The 23,981-nt window shown below is 41.2% G+C and overlaps 1 protein-coding gene across 7 annotated transcripts in view; it reads right to left on the bottom strand.

The window, feature by feature from the left end:
- Positions 1–23,981, bottom strand: part of PTPRJ (protein tyrosine phosphatase receptor type J) — a 75,002-nt gene that overhangs the window by 22,152 nt on the left and 28,869 nt on the right. For 6 of the 7 annotated variants that reach the window (XM_032691239.1, XM_032691242.1, XM_032691243.1 and 3 more), the window contains exons 2-5: positions 5,116–5,134; positions 3,917–4,080; positions 2,917–3,172; positions 2,098–2,364 (exon numbers count right to left, since the gene is read on the bottom strand). In XM_032691239.1, coding sequence (XP_032547130.1) covers positions 2,098–2,364; positions 2,917–3,172; positions 3,917–4,080; positions 5,116–5,134 — 706 coding nt within the window. Of the gene's footprint in view, positions 1–2,097; positions 2,365–2,916; positions 3,173–3,912; positions 4,081–5,115; positions 5,135–23,981 lie in introns of all 7 variants that reach the window. The other variant, XM_032691238.1, reaches the window with a different exon arrangement.

The raw sequence follows: 23,981 nt of genomic DNA, 5'->3' as shown, positions 1-23,981 counted from the left end.
TTGGCCCACAAAACTGCACCCAGTACACAGGGTGAGGCTGCACCAACACTGAACACAGCAGGATAATTACTTATTTTGATGGGCTGATTCTACCACATTCGATGCACCCCGGGAGGGGGTTTGCCCTCCTGGCTGCCAGGGCACACACTGCTGACTGCTACTGAGCTTCTGTCAACCAGCTTCCCCCAATCCCTTTCTGCAGAGCTGCTCTCCAGCTACCCCTCCCCCAATTTACACTTCTGTTCAGTATTACTCTGTCACAGCTGCAAAATGTGGCATTTGGTCTTGTTACATTTCCTCCCACTAATCACTGCCCAATGCTCCAATCTACCTAGATCTCTCTCTGAGGCTTCCTGTCCCTCGGGAGTCAACAGCACCTCCCAGTTTGGTATCATCAGCTAACTTGCTAATGGTGCATTCAACTCCTGCATCCATATCATTGATAAATAAACTGAACAGCTCGAGGATTGAGCCCTGAGGAATAGCACTGGTGACTGGTCACCAGTCAGACATGGCTCCATTCACTAGTACCTTGTGAGCTCTGCCCTTCAGCCACTTCTTCACGCAGCACACCATGAAATCCCTTATCCTACAGCTGGACAACTCATTCAGAAGGATGCTGTGACGGACAGTACCAAAAACCTACAGAAAAACTACATCCACTACTTTCCCTTCACCCACTGGGTGGGTGATGTTATCATAGAAAGAGTTCAAATGAGTTAGATGGGACTTTGTGAACCCATGTTGACAGTACCTCATGACTGCGTTGTTCTTTAAACACCTTTTAGTAGCACCCAGTATAATCTGCTCCATAATTTTTCCAGGAACTGAGGTTTGTCTAACAGGTCTGCAGGTTCCTGGGTCTTTCCTCACACCCTTCTTGTAACTAGGAATAACACTGGCTAGTGTCCAGTCAGTAGAGACCTCCCCAGGCTCCCAAGACCCTCAGTAGCTGATGGAGAGGAGTCCTATCATAACATCAGCTAAATCCTTCTGTACTCTGGGATAAATCCTATCAGATCCCACGGACTTGTGAACATTCAGCTGATATAAATGTTTCCTTACAGTTTCAACATCCACAAATTGAAAGCCACTGTGGTTCTCCAACTCTGGGGACCAGGCAGCCCAGTGTCTATCAGTATTACTAAAGACTGAGGCAAAATACACATGGAACGCCTCTGCTTCTTCTTCATTCCTATTAGGCAGGTGACCATCTTCAATAAGTATCAGTCCAATGTTTTCTTTAGAAATTCTTCTTGCTATAAACATGTTTTAAAAAGCTGTTATCTGAAACAGCACTGGGCAGCTTCAACTGTAGTTAAGCTCTGGCCCTTGGTGTCTTCTCAGAATTACAGAGCTGTGGTTCATATATGCGGGGAGAAGTCTGACCTCACTTCCCAAAGCTCACAGAATTTCTTCTTCCTCTTGAGCTCCATGAGGAGTTCCCTGTTCAAAGCTTGTTTTCTGCCCCGCTTGTTTGACTTCTGACACAATGAAATTGCCTGTTCACGTGCTTCTAAAAGGTTGTTCTTAAAAACTGAACAGCACTGATGAATTCCTAAGCCCTCAAAAGCAGACCCTCAGGGTAGGTTGCTAAGTAGCACCCTGAATAGCTTAAACTTGGCTCTCCTGGAGTCCAGGGTAGCAACTCTGCTCTCTCTTTTTTCTCATTACACTGAAAATTTGAAACTCGATCATTTAATGACCACTGTAGCCAAGTCAGCCACCTACCATCACATCTCCCATCAGTCCTTCTCTATTCACAAACAGCAAGTCCAGAAGGGCATCTTTCCAAGTTGTCTCACAGAGTACTTGTGACAAGAAGTTATCTCCCACATGAAGAGATAGGAGGACATAAAGATGGAGAGGAAGGAAGGTGAATTACAGTTGTCTGGTTGTGCTTTTTAAAAGCACGGATGTATTTTGTCCACACTTCAAGACCCCATGCTTAGTGGACATCCCAGATTAGGCTCCATGAATAAGACATCATATATATACAAATATATATATAAAACATCTTTATATTTTAGCCCTCAAGCAGTTAGGCAGAGCTTTGAGTTGTCCAGCAGAACAAGGTTGCAAGAAACTTTGACTTACTTGTATACAGGTCTGTGGATCTTCCTTCTCCTTCTGTCTCATTATCAGCCGCTACTGCAAATACAGTGAAGTTATACCATGTCCCAGGAATTAAATCAGTAATTTCTGCTTTGTGGCCACTGGATGTCACGTTCCTAACAGTCATATCTTCTGTAAACTCTATCCTGTACGTGTAGGAGTCGGAAGCAGTGTCATTCACCTCCCATGTTAAGTTGACAGAAGTCACACCAACATATTCTGCCTTGAGATCAAGAACTGGGCTGGGCTCTGTGAAAGGCAAGACAACAATCTGTCAGCCTGCAAGAACAGCTGCTCACAGGCATGGACAGAAGAAACACAGGCACATCAGTACTTCATTCCCTTCCCACCACTCATGGTTCAGAGTGCAGGAGGAGCCCAACAACATTGCCAGGCACTGCTGGAGTCTGCTGCACCAGTGGGCAGCTAAGAGAGAACTGAAGACAAGTCATTCTGAGTGGCATTCATTTCCCTTTGACACCTCAAAGCAGAAGTGTAGGACATCACTGTGTCAGAGCTCCCAGAGCTTCCCCTGGGAATCCAGAGAGGTGAGCAGGGAAGAGACCAGGATGGAGGGGAAGCATGATAATTTAAAACAAACAAACAAAACCATCAGGGCTATGTTTCTGCTGTACCCTAACATCCCATTCTTTGTATATTGCCCAGATATATTTTAGTCCTCCAGGACTAAAATATATACACAACAGTATTGAATTTCAATCCTCACAGGTAGGTAGAGCCCTGACCTGCACAGAAAAGTACAGACCACTGCAAAGAGGGCTTCAAGTAACTGTGACTTACTTGTATACACCCTTAAGGGCACTCCTGTCTCACTACCATCTGCTACTGCAAATACGGTGAAATTGTACATTGTCCCAGGGATCAACTCGGTAATTTCTATTTCGGCCTCATTGGTCATCAGGCTCTTCATAGAGGTATCATTTCCATACTCTATCCTGTAGGAGTTCGAAGCAGTGCTGTTCACTAACCACGTTAAGATGACAGAAGTCATACCAACATATTTTGCCTTGAGATCATAAACTGGGCTGGGCGCTGTGAAACAAACAAACAAACAAATCTGTTAACCCACAAGAGTATTTGTTGACAAACACATAAAGCACTCTTCTCCCTGCCCTACCCCAGTCTCTGTAAAACACTAATCAGCCTGGGAAAATAATCAAGCCATCCTTCCATACTGCAAGGCACACCTGGCTAGCTCTCCAAACTACTCTAATTCCTCAAGTTTCTCTTCATCTCATGGAGTAGAACTATCTAGGTGCCATAGTGATTACTGTGCTGCCTCAGCTGTGAACTTCATGCATGGTGCTGAGGAAGACTGGAACACACAACCTGCTGTCATTTTTTCCTAAACTGGCTACCCCGAAGAGAGAAGCCCTTCTAGCAGCGAGATTCATACACCTCTCCTCTAGATACATGACACAGCATGCTGTAACCCTGTTACTCATGCATTTCAAATCTATACGTCATAGTGAGGTTCCACTGTTGAAGTTGTAACCTTAAAAAGCCATAGTAAGCAGGGAAGGGGGCCTAAGTCTAACATGAATAGAACTATTTCAAGGCCATGAGCCAATCACAGCATGAAGTTGCACTCCTAGTCAGCTGTGCAGACAGATTTCTTTGGCTCGTTCTCTATTCCAGTAAAGCAGTTGGATCCATGCCCCTGCAATGCTCTTTGCACTCTGGACTACAGTTCAGAGTGTTAAAATGCTAATACAATATAAAAAAATCCAAAACACCCTAACGATTCACATCCCAGCCACATTTCAAACCACGTATGTGTTACGTTGTTTCCATCACCTATTGTCCCATCAGATGGTGACACAGCCCTGATGGATCTTCCACCTCCGTATGTTTTGTTTCCACTTGCAGAGTTTACTGATAAATTATCATTACTACTGGTTCCTTGTTCTGCAGTTACATTTTTTGAGCTGCAATCCTCAGTGCCTGAAAGAAGAACACCAAACAATAAGTGTCTCTGTAAAACTTCTGGGCTTCCCGTTTGCAGAAGTAGATAGATATTGTTTTTAGAGACATGATGCACAGATCTGCAGTCATTTCCTTTCTCTCAATTTGTTCTACAAAAATTTCACTGTGCATTTCCTGGTTTTACCTCTCAACTTCTGCAAGATTATTTGATTTATATCAAGGGACCACCACATTATTTCAATTGTTCACTGACGCTACACACAGTTCGAATGAAAGCTATCATGATTTGCTCTTTTCAGTGCAGTTTTGCTTGAACAGAGTTAAAGAAATTTGCAGCCACATTCTGTGTGTGTTTTTTCATTTGTTATCAGAAGGTTTAACCTGGCATAGCAATTTTCCCTCTTCTCCTCAGCACATGAGGAAAGAAAATTCTCATAGTCCCACAGTGTGTTCCCACAAGTAAGGAACAGACGTTATATATCTACAGCAAGAAACTTTATATTGATGTGGAACAGCCCAAAGTGTGAAGAGAGTTGATTCAGACCCTAAAATTTAAAGCTAACTCATATAAGTCTGACATTTAATGCTAACATAGAACTTATCTGCACATACTTTCAGAAATTTCTGCCATGTGAAAACTTGTAATCTTGGCCAGTACAGCAGTTCTAGACTCACTTCAGAAAATTATTAAAAGCATCACTTCGGGTGGCTTTTTGTTTCGGGGTTTGTTTGTTTTGTGTTGCCTTCAAGTTTATTTTCCCATCTTTCTTCTATACCTGCACTTGATTTTACCAGAACTCTTTACAAACTGAAAAGCAAACTGAAAAGTATTTATATATCTATATATTTAAACATCCTTAAATGCATTGCAGGAATTAGAGTCACTAAAATAATTGAGTCTACATTTTTAACTACCATTTCTAAAAACTTTTTCAGGAAGTTTGGTTGGTTTTTTTAAATAATTTGCTGATAATGTCTGATCTTTCTTAAAAGAAATTAAGATAATGAGACTTATATAAAAAAATAAAAAGCAAGCCACAGAATTATACTTACAGTCAATTGTACATCTGACCTGGAAAACAAAAATAAATAATAGAAATTAAAACTTAAAAAATACCAGAAGTTCAAATGGAAAAAAATGACTGGTTTAATTAACATGGGGGGCAGGGGGAGAGAAATCAATTTTAGAAAGTCTAAACTGTTCAATCTGCAAAAGAATTCCCTAAAAATACCAAAAAATCTACTTAAAAACAACACCAAAAAATATACCAAACTATTAGAGAAAAAAATCTAAACATGCTGGTAAAATTTTTATTTCCAGTTTTTCAAAAACTAGTTTATTTTGTCACACACACAAAAAAAGTTTGAATAACATAAGCTAGTTATTTTGCACATAACAATTTAAAAACCAAACCTATAATATCTTAGTCAAAAGACCCTTTAGTTAGCATCTTTGACACCATCCCACAAAAAAATGGCAGATGTCAATTAGGTCTTTTTTATTAATAAAACTTTTCCTTTCATCGTATTGCTGTATAAACTTCACTACTTCTCACAAAAGAGTACTTTGCTTTAGAGAATGCAAACTCAGTGTAGTCAAAGTTGAAAACACTTAGTACATACCCTGAAATCTAGTTTATATATGTGCACATATCCACTCTTGCCACTTAACTGCAGTCTAAAATTACTCTGCTAGTAATACTGACCATCACACCAGAATTTGCTTCAAGGATGATTTTTAGTCTTTCAACTTCATACTTTTACTGCAGAATAGCCATTTCCCTTCCTGTTGGTGTGCAAACTGGCCCATAAATTGTCAACTTCGTGTCCCTCCAGGGGCACCACAAAATGCTCCTTAAAGGAGTGAAATAAAAGCCTCAGACTGAGGTCTGCAGGTGCTTGAGAGGAAAACTCTGATTTCCTGGGGCTCCAGTAGCCAGCTGATGCCAGCTGACTGCAGCAGCCACTTTTGTCACATAACAAACACATTACTGCAGCAATTGTATCAAGGATTAAATACAACTTGAAAAGCTACACATGACAAGGCAAAAACAAGCATGGAGAGGTAAGCGTTCCAAGCACCAGCAGGTTCCCAGCGTGGTGCTGGAGATCCACAGGTCACAGTGCCTTGTGCCAGGGAGACCTGTAAGCATGGGAGGTTTCTGGGTCTGGTTTTGGCACCATGGTGAGGGCAGGCAGAAGGAAACTTTCATCTAAAGCACTTGAAACTCATTTTCTCTTCCCCCATTTTCTTAATTCCTTAGCTGTTCGTGCAATTCCACAAGCTAACTCAAAATAAGCAGCTATACCACAACAATCTGACAGACTGCCTGGCAATACTGGGTGCTGTAGGCTCTTTTAATTTTAGTTGACAAGGTGGTGTTAAGTCAAAGGTTGGACTTGATGATCTCAGGTCTTTTCCAACCTAGTTGATTCTGTGATTCTGTGAATGCTTGAATCCTAAATCATTCACCCCCCCTCAGCTCACATGTTGCTGGTGCCACAAGTAGCTCCAGGAGCAGGAGCTCCTTGTGCCACATTCATGGGCCCAAGCAGACCCTTAAAAAGCAGTCAGAAGACACCATTAAATCTTGTTCTCCCAGTGAGAGACTACAAAAAACACTCTCTACAAAGATGAGGCAGGCCAGCTGAGCAGAAACAACGCAAGAAACCACCCCTCCAGCTTTACAGTAAGGAGAAGAGCAGCAGAAGCAAACTCCAAGTGGAGAGGCACCCTTCCAGCCTGTGATGGTCTCAGTGCAGCAGCAAGAAGAGTTTGGGCACACTTCCCAGGCAAAAGAGCGCTTGTAAGCAAAGACCTAATTCCTACCACAGCCTCATGGACAACTCAGCCTGCAACAGACATGACACGGGACACGAATGTCCTGTGTACAAGTTTGAGGCTCCTCCTCAACCTTTCTGAATTTTGGAGAGCTCAGCCAAACTGCAAGGCTATTAGGAAGTGAGGAAACATTTGTCTGCACTTGGATCAAGAGTCCTTTCGTAGTCTTTCACCCAAGGAAAGGTAGGAAAACACCACCATTCAGAGCAGAAGTGCTAAGCTCTGTGGAAACAGCTGCTGAATGATGGAGCAAGAGGTAAGATTCCCCAAAATGCAGGGCAATCTAAAAGCAAAGTCAAAAAGGTGTTTTATTTATTAAGAAAGGGAAATTGTAAAACGAACAAAAACAACAAGAAATGCCACAGGACTAAACAACAGTGATTTCTGCAGCCCTACAGACACAGAAGCAAGAGCCTGACATTGTTTACAACCTGTCCTTTAGTTACTTTCCTTTCTGCAAAACTACCTGAAAATGAACTTTCTCACCTCCTTCTACCCAAATTTTGAATTCAGGGACACAGCATCCTTCCTAAGCAACAGATATCACATGGCTGTGAAACAGGTATGCCACCACCAAGCCTCCTGTACCCCTCCTCCTTACCATCCCATTACTTCCCTGCCAACTCAAACAATGAGTGTGTTGATTCCTGTTTTATGGCTATCTGGTTTAATGGCAAATCATGACCAGGTTGCTAGAAACTTGGTTGTATTGTGACATGTGGGTCTGTTAAGGATGCTCAAACAACAAAAGGAAAGTTATGCTAAAATTCCTGTCACATGATGAATGAACAGCTTCCCATCATTCCACTTGCTCATCACAGAGTCTCACAATACTCCCTTGACTTTCCAGAAGACTATGCACAAACCAAATTAAAAAAGAAATCAAATTAAAAAAAAAAATAATCACGTGACAGGCAGGTCTCCTTCTGAAACCCAAACCCACACAAAACAAGTGATCCCATTCCCAAGCATCAGCCTGCCTGACTCAGTCATTCCATGCTGTATTTTTCAACACCAGCCATGAACCAAACCATTCTCCAGTCTTACATGAGTATTTACAAGAACTTAACAAGAATTTATACAAAACATTTGTTTATTATTTCAGAGGATATTTGCACTGAACACCTGCTTCTCCTTGTGTTTGCATCTAATATATCATGAACCCTGCCATCTCCACTTTTCTTATTCAATGACACAAATACCTACAAATATCTAGTATTCATATGTACAGCTGGGTAATTTCTTAACTTTTGTGGAGCTTTGGGTAGGGGTGGAACAGCCCCCCCCAAGAAAAGACAGCAAAATGCTAAACACTGACCATTTCAACTGAAAAACAGGGGAGATGTGTATACACAAAGTCATCACTGTCAATGTGATGGTAAATGAATCTTTTCATGTGTCACACAGCAACGTTTAGTGCCTGACCAAAGGCTGCATGTTCCAGAGGAGCTGAGGAATTCACCTGCACTTGCACAAGGTCTGTCCTGGGCTCCTTATATGTGCAGTTTATTACCGACCAGGAGCTGGTTGCCTGTAATACATGCAGAGTTCAGCTCCACTCTCCTCAGGTATACATTGGGTTGCCTGAGGAATTATTATTAGTCTCAGAGGTAATCTTACTGAGGGAGAAATAGGAACTGCCGCAGGAAAACTTCTTCAAAAATAGTGACTGAGAAGGTCAAGTCCCACTGATATTTGACAAACTGTACCCTCTAATGAAGTTAGGGTTCCTGCACTGGGGAAAACCCTTGTGCACAGTAGCCCACCTGCCTAGGGTGCTCCAGTTTTCAAAACAAACAACGTGGTTTGGTTCATGTAAATACAAGGTTAAGAAGCTGGCTAAACAGTCAAAGTGAGCAAACCAAAAAATCCCAGCCAAAAAAACCCCCTTTCTGAGAACACCACTTGAGGTTACAGCTTACTATTTCTTGTGTGCTACCAGTGTGTGCCCTGTGACTCAGAAGAAAAAAGCCAGGAAATTATTCACACCCCTCTCAGAGCTAATCATCTTTCAAACGTGCACCTTTACATCTTATCTTCTCCATCCACCCATCCTCTCAAGCTTGGAGGAGTTCCACAAAAATACCACCAAGCTATCACAGCGGTCTCCAAATTGCTTCTCAACACCCTTTCACAAAAGCAACAGCACAATGTAACAAGATCACTCACTACCCCATGAAAGACTGATCTCACACCTTTTTTTCCCCTTGCTATGTTCACTTACCATTAGTTGTCCCACATTCATAAATACGGGCTTCAGGACAAGCCACCACACAGCAACCATCATGATGATTTTAAGACTCCAGGCTCGGCTTTGCTGGTGCTCAGTCACCACCGCTCAGCCAACAAACATTAGCCAGCAAAGGCATAATAACTTGGTCACTTACAGACCCCTCTGTCACCTCTGATATTTCATACTTAGCATAAGGCTTATTCAGAAAGCATTCTCACAGAAAGCTTTTATTCAAGGTCACACAAAGTAAGTGAAAGTTAAACCCCAGAATGCCACTGGGAAGCTCCACAGTTACAGAAGTGGGATTGCCCAAGTATTGCATCCACAAATTGATACAGCTTTCCAACACTTGCTGATTTTTCTAGGATTTTTAAGATATTGACTGCTATTTCAGCTGGGGACGTCTTCCCACTTCCCTGGGAGTGTAAAGTCTAAATCAGCAGGGAGTGACACCTTCTTGCAGAAGACTGTTGTCCTACAACAAGAAAGGATGGGGTTTGGAAGATAAAATGGGTAAGAAAAATGAGATCACCTGAACTGGGGAAAAACATGTGCTTAAACCCGTATGACCTAGTTCAACTAACAAGCCTTACATTGGCAATTTCTGGGTTCTAGAGTGCCAGAGATACGATACTGGAAAATGAGTTAAAATACACTTGGGTAATATATTGCCCTGTTTTCTAATTTCTTCATGAAGTGTCAAAAATCTTCAATTGCAAAGCATTTCTGTGCATTTAAGCAGAAAACTTCAAGCACAAATCATTATACGATTGCAAAATGCAGGGAAATTCACACAGAATCATCAAGTTTGAAAGTGACCTTCAAGATCATTTAGTCCGACTGTCAACCCAGCACCACCATAATCACCCTTAAACCAAGTGTCACATCCAGACACCTCTTGAACACTTCCAGAGGTGGTGACTCCAAATCTCAAAGATATGCCAAGCCAAGAAAAGCAAGAGCTTTCCCATGTACTTATTGTATGAAAAGAAAAAAAGACAAGGTGGATTGAGGCTGTGTGCTGTAGGTCTACTAAACAGGTCACTTACCAATTTCAGTGGCATTTGTGAATACTTAGCCCTCCTGTATCAGGTCCTTACTACTAGAAGGAGGAAATAATCAACAGGAGGCCAAGTCAGAAGCTAACATTTAATTATATGATATAGTTTCCTTGAAGATTCAGTGCTAGGATTTGGGGTTGGTTTTCCTTTTTTCCCCTTTCTAGCGTGTATTTACTCTGCTAAATTAATTTTAGCTGTAATCCACAATAGTCCTTTTTTGATTCAAATTAACTCCAGTTGATCTCAATAACATGATGCATTCCCTTCCAATGAAAAATGGAAAATACGCTGCGCCAAGTGTCAGCTCCACTTGTTTTCCCTCTGGTATCTTAGGCAGGTACTCACAGCCCATACATAAAACACCAGTTCACAGAATGTTTGGTGTAAGTGGGTTTATCCTGGGGTAAAAAACCCACTACGTTTTTGCAAGATGTTTGGGGTCTTCTCTTCTTTTAACCTTAAATGAGCATCTCTGCTAATGATACTGCATAGGACCAGATGGAAACTCAGAACTCCGAAGAAAGAAACATGAGCTGGTGTTTGTTATTAACTGGGTGAGGCTGGACCCTCTTAGCAGTAGGAAGCTATGCAAAACCCTGAAGCAGTCAACAGCCATACAGGCTATTTTGAGCTATTATGCAGTTATGTGAAAGGGTAAAGACTATTTCCACTTTGCATGTATTTATATTTTACCCCTGACATTTCTAAATTTTGTCTTCCCTGAAGCAAGTTTTTCTCCAAAGAAAGACCAAATATAATTTTTCCCATTGGTTTTTATGAAAACAGATGAGGAGATTCTGGTTTGCACAGCACCTCCAGCGAACTAAAAATGCAGCGGAAGACAAGGCCTTGTAGGAAAGCCAAGATGAGACACCAGATGGAAATTTGTGACAGAACATATGGAGCAAGTTCTTTCTTCCTCTCCTGATTTTTGTCCAAGTTTTACCTGTATCTGCTTTTCAGATGGCTAGCCTAGGAGCCAGGAGTTTTCTGGATAACATATCCAAAATTAAGAGAAAAATATAGAATGGATCTCATCTGAACTGTACCTGCTAGATTTGTTTCTCCTTCCTAAGTCCTGCCTTCAAGGAAAGATTTCTCAGGTAAGTTTTCCTGTGGTTTGGTACAAGGAAGTGATTCACTTACCTGTGCACACATAAAACACAGAAGCAACAAAAATACTTAAGACCAAGCAGCACAGATTTTCATAGGAAATGGGCTGACAATAGGCCCAGACATCAAAGACAATTGCATTGCAACTGATAGCTCTCTCACCACTGACCCTAGGAAGCACCATTAGACTTAATTCCAATGACTTCCAGATTAAATTTTTATATTAAACTTTTCCATGTGACCCAGTAGTAGTTCTGTTTCACCCAAACCTCCAGGTCCTCATTAATTACAGGCCGTAAGTGCTGCAAACCACCTCACAGTAGAGTCGGATCACTCCAACTGAGGAAACAGTAAAACTTCAGCCCAGAGAAAGGCTGAAATGTTTCAACAACTTTAAATAATTTGCATAACTCATTGTCATTGTACCCATGTAAGTTGTACATGTAATGTCTTTTCAGAGATGCTGCTGCTGAAGGAGTTTGTAAAGAGAACAGTCTGCTTATTTGACAATAGCAATGAGTAATATTTAAAACAACTACTTACTAAACCCCAAACTGTTATCCTGCTCAAGTTACATGTCATGCTGACGTGGGTGGAACTGCAGTCAGATATGCAAGAGCAATGCCTGAATCGAAAAACCAAAAGTTCCTCTTAGAAGAGGAGGTTAACACTGCCAGTTGCCTTCTTCCAAAACTAAGGAAGCATCAACTTTTATTTTATGTGAACAAGCCACATTCCTGCATGTAGCTCAAGAGCACTATTTTTTCACTCTGAGTCATCACTCAGGCACACCCTGGAAGAAGAAGGATTCAATGAAAAAAAAAAAAAAAGAAAAGGCAGAAAAAAGAAAAAAAAATACCCTGGTGGCAATGACACAACACTAACTGTCGCCAAGTCAGCAGGGTTGGCCACCCAGACACCATGGAAAATGCACACCAGCGCCAGCAGCCGCCTGGCCTTTGCAGCACAGTCACAAAAGTGAGCAGCATTGCCTGACAGAGCCCTATTTCAGATCTGCTTAGTTGAGAGCAATTGGCACTCTCAAGTTTCTCTCTTATCACAAGTAGATTTCACTTTTCTATGCCACACACTTTGGACTCTGCGCAGTCTTTGCTCAGGGAAGCGTTAAAAGATACTTTACAAGGAGAATAACATTGAGCTGGATTTGGTTTGAGTGTTTTCCAAATAAAACCAGTCATGAAGGAATTTTAAAACTTACACCGAAGCTCAAAGACAACATCAAGAAAGATTATTTGCACTGACAATAAGGACCAAATTTCTCATCTATGACACCCTGTCTGATGGCAGGAGAACCATGGCCTGCGAAAGCCTACAAGTTTGCTCACACAGAGCTCAAAACTGTCTTGTTAGAGACAAAATCCTTTTTTTTTTGTGACAGTCTCATCACTGGTACATGACGGCTTTGCTCTTTCCTGCCTTAATTCCACACTTTTCTTAGTAAAGTATCTCTTTGCCCTTACCAGGGGCAAAACTTCCTAATTTAAAAAGCAATGAGGTGTGCATGTGCAGCTGGGAGAAACCAGCCTGTGACCCCTGTCCAAAACAGAGACCTTTCGGGCTAACCTTCATCTCCTCCTTCACGCTCTGTTACCATTTATTACCATTTATTTACACTCCTTCAGCACATTCAGTTTTAACTCCATGTAAAATGCTCCACTAGAATCCAAATAAGTTATCTGTACGGCACTGCCTCTGCCTCATAGCTCGGTAAATCCATCCAAAGGGAGGGAGGAAAGCAATCCTTCCTCCCCATCTCCAAGCAGCAGCTCTGGTTGGGTAATGCAGTCTGAGACCACTAGAGGCCCCAGTAAAACCATCGAACTTCAGCCTGAGTGACTAACAGCAGAGAAATAGGCCTAAAATCCCATAAAAGTGGACTTCCTGGAAAGTCCAGGGCTAAGGATGACCATGTTAGAGTGTAAAGTGTAATGCAGGTGTTAACACCAGCTCAGATGCAGATTGCAGGAGATCATGACACCACACTGAGCTGGCTTGGCTCAGTACACCTTCATGCATCACAAACCTGTCACGAGGGAAGTAATTTCATGCAATAAATTACGGGCTGGACCTTAAAATTTCTTCACAGTGCTTATTTACTACATATCACATCTTCACCTGCACTGGTTTGTGGTGAATCTACACTTTTTGATGGGACCTAAAAGCAAAGTAGCATCTGACTGACTTCTCCAAAACAAATGCAAATTGCCTTATAGCAAAAAATGTGATGTTAAACCTTTTCCAGCTCCCACAAACACAATTTGATTAAACCATGTTTTCCCATATGCTGTTTTCACACAGCAACATGGGGCTGAAGGGATACCCTTGAGGTTTGCCTGCAACTGTCAGCCCATTTAATCCTTTAATGAATTTAAACTGTAGCAAAAGACAAATGGACTGCAAGCGTTCAAAACATGCAGTAGTACTCCTAGGAGGGAACAAAAGATCTCATTGTACAGCTCCAGTAAGTTCATCTAGGGCTCTGGTAGAGTCTCTCTTTTCCTCCTCTTTGAACAGAAGCTGAATAGAAACAGGAATGAGAATTGGCTCTGCCATCATCCCATCACCAGACTCCCCTCTATGAATACACTGAGGCTGCATGAGAAGTTATTCACTGACAACAACATGGGCTCTCTCTCTCATTTACCAGTCAATAGATATGTCTATTAAAAGGTCAACTTCATGGCCATCTGGGAGGACTGAGTATGGAGGAAAAAGGCTGGATGATGCAGGGTCAGAACCAGAGATCAAACCGACACTGCAGCCTGACCAGCTGCAAATTTTTTATTCTAAAAAAATAATATCCATGGCTTCTTTCTCCTTCCAAGACACATGAAGGAGTTCCTGCTGATCTGTATATTTAGATTAGCTCTGATACAGATCAAACAGCTAGTAGCTCATTTCAAACTCTTATATCTAAGAGGAAGATGTTTACAAGTCTTAAAACATGCTCATTTCAAATAAATTACATATTATATCAATGTGTAGTGTTTGCTTAGCCTTGAAAAAAAAAAACATAGAAAGCTTTCAAAATCAAGAGTCAATTTTCCCAACATTTTGGTCATTCTTCACTTAGAGCAATAGTACCACTGATGCGGCTTCCAATAGCTTTCACTGTTTTCATACAATTACAGATTTTCCGCTACCTATGCTACAATCAGAATACAAAAAAATACTTCTTTCCATTGCATGATCTTGACAGAAAGGTCCAAGGTTTTCATAAAAGATTACTGAAAATAACCTTTTAAAAAACACAATTAAATGAAGGACAAATATTCCTTAAATTTACTCAATTTCATCCAAACTTGTTGTATTGCCACTGAATTAATATCCACTACCAGTGAATTTAATGATGAACAACTATTTCAATCAGAAATTCACTTCCACTTGATGACAGTTCTTGCAAATTTTAAGCACACAAGATGTTAAAAAGAAAATTTTTATACAAGTTCTGTTTCTGAAGACACTTACATATATATTTTATACAGGCAGCCTTTTGATTAACAGATTGCCTTGACAAAATACTTTAAATGCACTTTGAAGTTTTATTAGAAGTACCGGTACACTGTTAGGAATGGTTGTGTCACACAGGCCTCCACAGCATCTGACCCTAATGCAAAGTCAGAAAGGAGTAGCAACAAGTGCAGTACCATCCTCCAAGCACTTTGGCAGGTTCTCACTTTGGCAGTCTGTAGTAGCAACTATTGCCTCAACTGTGGCAAAAAAAAAAAAGTGAAATATTAAAAAGTACTAATACAAGTCAGGCATCGACTCTGCAGAAGAGACTGGGGGTAGGGGAGGGCATCACTGGTATTTCTCTTCTCTTCTCATTAACCCCTTTAGTGTAATTATTTTTAAAGCATATTTGAGACAGTTAGAAATTCAAAGGAAGGATCCTCAATGTATTTTAGACAGCCTCTCTTAATGCTTATATACAAAATGGCAGGATGAAAGATGAGTACCAGGTATTACAATCAATCACAACTCCTCATCCTTCCTCTTCATTTTTGCTGCATATTCAACAACACATCAATTAATTCCTTCAATTAATTATTCTTTGACTTAAACTGAAAGTCCGAAGAGTAGATTTGATTTGATTTCACCCAGATTATATGTTCAAAGTCTTCAAAACATTAGATGTATTCTCTTTTGCTCCTCTGTCCTCAACAGACCACAAATACAGAAACTGAAAAAAATATCACTACTTCTCTGAAAGGTTTCTAACCTTGACCTAAACTATATAAACTGTTTTCCTGCACCACTGCGAAATCCTGAGAAACCTTGAAGGACAAGAACTTCATGATTCATACACGTACAGGTTTATATGGATATCATGTTAAAAGATGAAACAATGCCTACAACAAACAGAAGCAAAGCATTTCCAACCAAGATAATAACAAATGGTAGTAAAACATATCCAAATCAGACAGATTTCTTTCTGGCCTGATGTTCAGTGTTTAATTTTTTATACTTTGCAATAGCTAAAGCGTAATACCTCTATCATATTCAGGGAGGAAACAAGGACATACTCCAAACCAGCTAGCTAGAGCACACTCATTGCTATTATTTATTTGCTAAAAACACCAAACACAAAAAACCCGAATCCACCAAACCAATGCCCCTCTCCCCCACAAAAAAACCCACACAAACAGGTAAGGCTATGAAAAATAGCACTCAAGTATTGCATTAAAACATACCTAGTCCACAAACTTTGATCTGCTAAAAATAGGCTTCTAAAGTTTCTCATCTGCATGTTCAAGGCTGACAAGTCCCGAAGCTTTGACTAGAAAAACCATGTAAATGTGTCTGCATGTTTGGAGCAAAAGCTTTGGAGAATGTTACAGAAGAAACCCTTCAGTTCAGTGTGATGCATTTTTACCATGCACACATGGGGCAAAGTTTCATCTTCCCAGTCAAATACTAAAGCCACATTAAACTAGCTTTAAGACAAAGATCAAACTAAGTCCTCCAGGCTTTGTATCATATTTTATGTGCATGGCACAGAAGGCTAAGTCATTTACTGTATTTGCTCATGTACAGCCAGATTTCCCTGAGATTAGGGGGATAACATATTTGTAACCACCTATAAACTGCTGCTTGCCAACAGTAAATCCTGTAAAGCAGCAATGTAAAATGCAAACCTTAAGTGCTCTGCACCACACTGCTTGGTGGGATCTTCTTAGGTCTTTAAAATTAGCACAATAAAAACTACATACCAACTCAGAGTGCTGAGTCAGAAATCAAAGCCTTGGATCAGATGTCATAAATAATTGACCTTTGCTACATGCCACATGGTGTTCACCTGCATGAAATGTACAGGTAGGGGAGGAAGATAAGAGTGAAGAGGAAGTTAATTGTATTCCAGTTGCTAAAACCTCGGTATCTTGTACCTTTTAATTGATGTGGTTTTACAGACTTTCACATCACCTTCCCTGAACTCCTCTCTTAGTGGTCTTGGGCTCTTTCCCCACCTTCCAACAAGGGTTAAACCAAGAGTGATTCACAAGCTGGATTCCTTTGCACCTCTTCTGTCTCTAACAGAGGTAGTCAAAATGTCACAGAGTTATATAATGCTGACAGAAACGTGACTACCTGAAGAACAGGTTTGAATATAGAATGTAAAACATTTATAAGAATGATTACATACCAGAATAAAGCAGTGAATCCTTCACAGGCTATGGCAGCCTCTCCTCATCTCTAAGAGACATTATTTTATTGTTCCTTATAGCAACTACATTGCAGCAGTTCAGCTGCAGAAAGCAAACAAACAAGAAAAAGCACTTTAGAACAACTTGCCTTATAGGCAAGAGGTGCCAGCAGAGTCTGATCCACACCCTCACATGATTTGATCCCTTGCCTGCATGGCAGAACCTCCACCCTGTGTTTCAGCCTCAGTGAGAAGGCATCTTGCAGACACTAACCAGGAAGAGTTTCATTGAGATGAAAGGCTCGGCTGAGAAGACACATATAAATGAGACCGAAGGCAAACCAAGCCAAGTCGAACTAAAGACCACTGTTCACTGCACCCAGACTGCCCAGTGCAAAGCTAAAAGACTTTTCAAAGGACTGAGAAATACACCAGCTTGAATACACTACTGTAGACAAGGCCCTAGTTTAGAAAGATGCCTGATCCATCACCTGACTCAAGCTATGAAAATGGAAGTGTACCCACAGACTTCTTTTTCTGTCAAGGGAACACCATGTATTTGTACACATGAGCCTCCAGATGCCAAAAGGCATGAAGGCAAATGTCTAGACAACCCCTAAGCACTGAACATCTCTATAAAGTTATTTTCTACTTTTTTTTTTTCTAGTGATACCCCATCTGCATGACTCAGAACCTTTTAAAGTCCATTGTTACAGCACGTTCTTCCCTGCACCAGGGTTTTTATGTCTACGCTGCTTCTAACAGCAACTACAAGTTGTGAAGTCTGTGTTCAGAACCCACTTTAAATGCAGACTTTAGGGTTTAAAGCCCAGTTCCTGCTCCGTCTCCCAAAGACACTTACAAAGCACATTCCTTACAAGTAAGTCAAACAAACAAAAAAGTGTTTGGATGACTAAGGGGTTTCCTTCTTGTTTGAAAAGAGAGGAGAGACCAGCAAGTGTGTGCTCCTGCACAGTTACCCAGGGGGTTCAGATGTAGGCAGCCAAAAAGATGAGCTCTGATCATACAGGACATTGTTGCACATAAGAAGGAAGACACAGCATCACTCATGTCTCAAGATTGTGGTTTCAAAAAAAAAAACCCAAGAAAATAACACCACAAACAAAACAACCCTAACCTCTCCCTCCCCCAACATTTGCACTGAATGTACTTCAACCACTATGAAACATGTTTCATTATGGAATGTGAGACCATGAAGTTACCTACTTTCATTCATCCAAACACTATTACTCTGGTGACAGGAATGCAACACCAGCAGAGACAACCCAAGCACACAAGAAACCAAAAGAATTACCTTTTTACTGACAGAAGTCAGCCCAGGGATAATCCTCACTGAAAGGTGTAAGTACTACAATAAATGACAATAATTAAATGAAAAACTCTCTGGAAATATCTGTGATTTTTTTGATCCAACATCTGCCACTGAATATTTCCTAGCCAATTTCTCAAAAAACTCAAGTTAGATATGACTTATAAGAATTTAACCTTCATATTTAAAGAAAACAAATTGCACTTATGGTGTTGTTAACTCACTCAAAGCATTCGTACTGCAGTTTGACCAAAACTATCTCATCTGAATTACATCCTTTGTACCCTACATTGGAACTACCCATACTGGAGACAGAGTGAAACAACTGAAGAGGGGGATAGTATTTTATTCTTTCTACTTTTTATCCTGATTTAACTAGAATTGCATCCTGAAAGATATTTCCAGTTTTCCTAATATCCCTCTTATTTCAACAAACACTATATGAAGATCCCCCATCCCCAAATATTATCACAGTAACCTTTTAAGCTCTTATGTTGTTCTTTCACGTACCTCTCCCATGTCATAGGAACATTTCATGTATCTATCAATTCTTAGTCCCTATAATATGCAACCCATGAAGTTTCTTTCATTAATTTCATTAGTATAAATTTTACTGTAATGCCACCAACAGAACGCAGAGTGTATTTATAGCAACCATCAGAAAAGCTGGATGCAAATGGTGGCTCAGTCACCCCAGAAACAGCATCTGCAGAGCTACCCAAAAATAGACCCAAAACATCACCTTCTAACTGAGCTGATCTTCTGCAGAACCAGCCTTCCCAATAAAGCACCAGAGCTTCCTCCTTCATTTCAAACAATGAACAGACATCCAAGATACAGAACACCTTTGAATGAGTTTAAAATGCATAACAGTTTCCTCTATTATGATAGAGTTTATGTGGCCTCTTAGATATCTTGTGTTACCATATCTACAGCAGTACACCAGAGCTCTTGGTGCAAAGCTCTCTTTTTAAAATTATAGGCTTACAAAAAAAAAAAAAAAAAACAAACACAAAAAACCCCAAACCTCTAAAAACCCCCAAACAAAATAAAAGCCTTCCTTTAATTGTGGAAATCAGGTTTACTTATTGGCTGAACTGGAACCACACTGCTCCTAAAAAGCCTAAAGACTATGTAACAATAAAGAAACAAGCCTAGCAAATTTTAATATTGCTGTTTCTGAATGGAAGGGTTTTTTTTTTTTTCCCTTGCTCAATCATTTATTCATTAAGAAACATAGTTTCAGGGAAGACTAAACTATTCATGAATTTGGGTTGAATTTACAGAAGGGTTCACTCGAGGACAACCCCCTCCAACTTGCATTGAAACCAACGCAGGAGATCGAAATGAACTATTTTGATCATGACAAAAACATTCAGATGCTGAGCACAGGGAATAAAAGCCAAGGCAACAAAGAGCTATATTCAGCCACAATATGGCGAAAGTAGTCCCCAACAGCCAAATGGTTACAGCACTCGGCTGGCACGCAGCAGATTCAGGTTGAACTCTCTTCACTGCCTGGCCCACAGAGGCAAGGGCAAAGCGCAGAGTGGGGCCGCTGCTCCCTCTCCAAGAGCCTGGCTCAGACCTGTCCTCCACTGTGTGCCCAGTTGCCCTTAATTACCACCAAGCTCAAAACACATTCCTGGCTATAAAGGAGTATAAAAGAGTTCCTGACTATAAAAGAGTTCATGGCCTACTGAAGAAAAAGGGCTTCAACAAAAGACAAACAAGGATGTACCACTGGGGAAAAAATGGGCTGCCCTCCTCTCCCACCGTCTTCACCTCAACTCCTTCCCCTGTGGCTCTTGGTTTTAAACACAAACCACACAGGCAAGAAAGAACCCCAAGCTAAACCACTCTAACATGAGGTCACACCAAACAGTCAAATTAACTTGCCAGATTGGGGGTTTCTGTGTTTCTGTAAGACTTTCCCCATTCCCACCCTCCACCCTCACCACTTAGTTGAATTGCCACAATTTTTCCCATTTGAAAGCATTTTTTGGGGGGGAAAGTTGTTTTCCCATGTCTATGCCACCAAATGCAAAAATAAAGATGTAGATTTTTTGTTTTCTTCTTATGTTGTACTGAAAAGAAAAATCTGATTACTGCAGAACTGCATGCACTTGAGGTGAGTCTGGGACATATTCACATTTTATCAGCACCTAGAGGCCAACAGCTCTGGGAGCAGACAATGCTGTAAAAACAATAAATAAATGTTAAAAGAAGCACAGGGGAAAGGCATTTGTTTGCATGCCAGGGTGGAGAAGCAGCAAAGTACAAATGGATTAATTGTTCTTTTTCACACAGAATCAACTGGTACAAAAAGACCTCTGAAATCATCCAAGTCCAACCTATGACCACCTTGTCAATTAGACCATGGCACTAAGTGCCACTTCTAGCCTTTTCTTAAAACACCTCCAGGGACAATGACTCCACCACCTCCCTGGGCAGTCCATTCTGACGCCCAATCACCCCTTCTGTGAAGAACTTCTTCCTAAATTCCAACCCTAAACCTGCCCTGGTGCAGCTGAAGACTGTGCCCTCTTGTCCTATCGCTGGTTGCCTGGGAGAAGAGACTGACTCCCATCTGGCTACAACCTCCTTTCAGTTTTAGATTGACAAGTTCTCCCTTGAGCCTCCTCCTTTCGGACTAAACAACATCAGCTTCCTCAGCCACTCCTCACAGGACTTGTGCTCCAGATACTTCACGAGCCTCATTGCTCTTCTTTGGACACGCTCCAGTACCTCAACATCCTTCCTAAATTGAAGGTCCAGAACTGGACCCAGCTCCTCTCTGTTTAGCTTCCTGCATAATCCCACTAAATAGCAGTAATTTGGGGAACAGCATTAAAGTCCTCTGTTAGAGGCCAGGGAGTACATACCCCTCATCCAAATGCAGTTAAGAGCACAATGATAAGAATGATATTTGTTACTTTCTACTGCTCAGGGTGGGACTAAATGCTACTCAACAAGCCTGTATAGAGACATCTAAAACACATTCACTGCAATTAAGAGCCTGGGGAAGCCTGGGGAAAGAGAGGTCTGAAACCCAGCTTTGGGTTCTTAATCCAAGCTTTGTTGATAGGCAAAAACAGTGAGAACATAGACCCTAAAGTCATATAATTAATCAAAGTTATAGGCAGGACAATGCTATGACAACAGTGAAATCATAATGCAGTACTCTGACTCACACCATGTATGCACAGCAAGACAAAATTCTCCAGCCCGGGGTATTTTGGAAATCTGTGTTCCAATATATGTTGTAACTGCAGCATTCCAGACCTCTGAATTAGGCCCAAAGAGTTCCTTTTATTGTTATCTTTACTGGAGATAAAAAAATGCTGTGTTGCAGGTGCAGTTTCTTACCTAGAAAGTGGCCATTCATACATAAAACTACTCTTTCAGTACCCACACAGCTCTCATGAGGCATTATACCCAGTTATGTCCCAGCAGGGATACTGTGATTACTCAAGAGACTGGATGTTTCCAGCTCTATGGCTTTGGACACAACTTGGAATCAGCCAAAAGCGCTGCCCCCTTTACCCAAGTGTGCACATCTCTTGCATCTTTATGATCAATCTGCAAATTTAGATCCCCCTGATGATAATGAAAAGCAAATAATTAAATATAAAAGGGGGGTAGCTGCTCAGGTTGAACTGAGTTTAGCATTTCTCCCATACGATGGCTTCTGTGAACTGCTTTTCCCACCTGCTGCTCTGACACCTGGCCAAGCTGGCAGGACCCTCAGCCTCCCTTCCCAATCCTGAGTGGGTGCATCAGCAGCATCTTGGCACAAGAGACTGGGTAGAGGCAGAGGAAAGCCTCCAGCAGAGGAAAGCCTCCACCCTGTAGCACAGCTTTTTCAATCACCACTCAGCATCAAGACTTCTAAAAACAAGACTGAGACAATGAAAGATCTCAGTGATATGATGGGAGCCAAAATTGCCTTTTTTTTGTGTGTGTGTGTGTGTGTGTGTGTGTGTGCTCACACAAATGAATCAAAAGTTCCTGTCTGATAATGTCTTCCAGCACACAACTCCCAGCCTGTGGCACATGCCAGGCTGGGGTGGAGAGCTGCAGGCATTCACGGCTGTAACTGGAAGGACACCCAGTGCCTGTCAGTATCAAGAGTCTTATTTCCCAATTTCCACTCCAGTAACAGCTATTGCAGAAAGAGGGGGAGGGGGGAATATTTTTTATATATGTTCATTATTTATATAAAAGAAAAAATTGTACGGTTTAATAAAAATAAACACTATTTGAGGTATCTTTTCTGTTATTGATTCTGGATTAATGTTCTGAAAAGCAGCAAACCTCTGGTTTTTGCAGAAAGTGGTATCTCTTGTTTCTCCATATGGAAGAGGGCTGCTTTAAAATAATACGGGAAGAAAAAAAATGACAACTTTTAGCACTTTTTCCCACAGTTCTTGCCTCCACTAGCAAGAACAAGGCTTTAAATATATAAATAGCCTGGCAAGTGTGTAGTATAAACCACACCCCACCTCAGGGCCACTGTCTTAAAGGAAACTATTAATATTAAAAACCCCAAGGATGTGGAGAACATGATAAGGCTTGCACTTGACATATTTCTGTGTCTACTTTTGAAGAACACCAAGTACCTCACACAAAATGCTGTACCGGGTCCTTTCCCCCCTTCCCCTTTTATTTTTCATGGGCAGAAACTTTTCAGCAGCTCTCCCAGTCCCACTGTTATCTGGCTCCTCCTGAAGCCATGACAGCTTTTAGTCAAGAATAGTGGCTAACAGAATATATACTCTGGAGTTTGGAGGAGGAAGGGGTCCCCCCAAAAAAAGACATACACAAGAGTTTCAGGATATTAAGGCAGGAAAATGCACAGAGCACATCTTGCACGACCAAGGTCCCCGCCAGCTGCAGAGGAGTTCACCCCAACCCAAAAAGGATGTGGTTGTCCCAGCCTCCAGCTTGCTTGAGATTTCCAGAGCAATTGCACCGGCAGGAGCTGCAGTGTCCTCTCATGCAACTGGACACTTGACAGCCAGAAGTTCCCACATTGCCAAATAAAACAGAATGCAAATTGCCAAGCAACGCACACTATTTCTCTTAAGTAAATTTTTATAATAGTTATAGGAAGTTGCTGAGAAGTAAGATCTCAGAGGAAGCTGAGGAGAGGAACCAGATCTTTGTGGAACTAACAAGAATCAGAAGAGTTGTAATAAGATTGCTAAAAAAGAAAAATAAATCCCTTAAGGGTAGGATTAAACCTTGCACTTACAGTTATAAAGACAATTCTGTGTTCAGGGAAGGTGGAGAACTAATATGGAATCCTTCTCCACAGCTGAATTTTAAGTTCCTTTGTTCTGCCAGAGCTGGATATATGTACCTTTCACTAGCACTTTCCCCTCTTGCTGCACAGTTTAAGTGATGGGTGAATGCCCCCCATAAAAGCAGTTTGCATTTTGTTGTGCATTGAGTGAACAACAGGAGAAAGAGAACAGGACTCCTTGAGAAGCTGAGACTTTGCTAGCTCTGTCAAAGCTGGAAACTACAACCTCAGCCTGGCTGTTCTGTGTCTGCTGAAAGCCTTTGAAGAAAATTCTTTGAAGTTGGCCAGAAGCAGCTCTGAACTGGGGAGAGCTACAAAGAGGGTGGCTGGGGGGCCAGACGGGAGCTTTGATTCCCACACAGTCAAA

Source organism: Chiroxiphia lanceolata, chromosome 6, assembly GCF_009829145.1.
Source record: "Chiroxiphia lanceolata isolate bChiLan1 chromosome 6, bChiLan1.pri, whole genome shotgun sequence".
NCBI lineage: Eukaryota > Metazoa > Chordata > Aves > Passeriformes > Pipridae > Chiroxiphia > Chiroxiphia lanceolata.
This window is presented reverse-complemented; position numbering and strand designations above follow the sequence as displayed.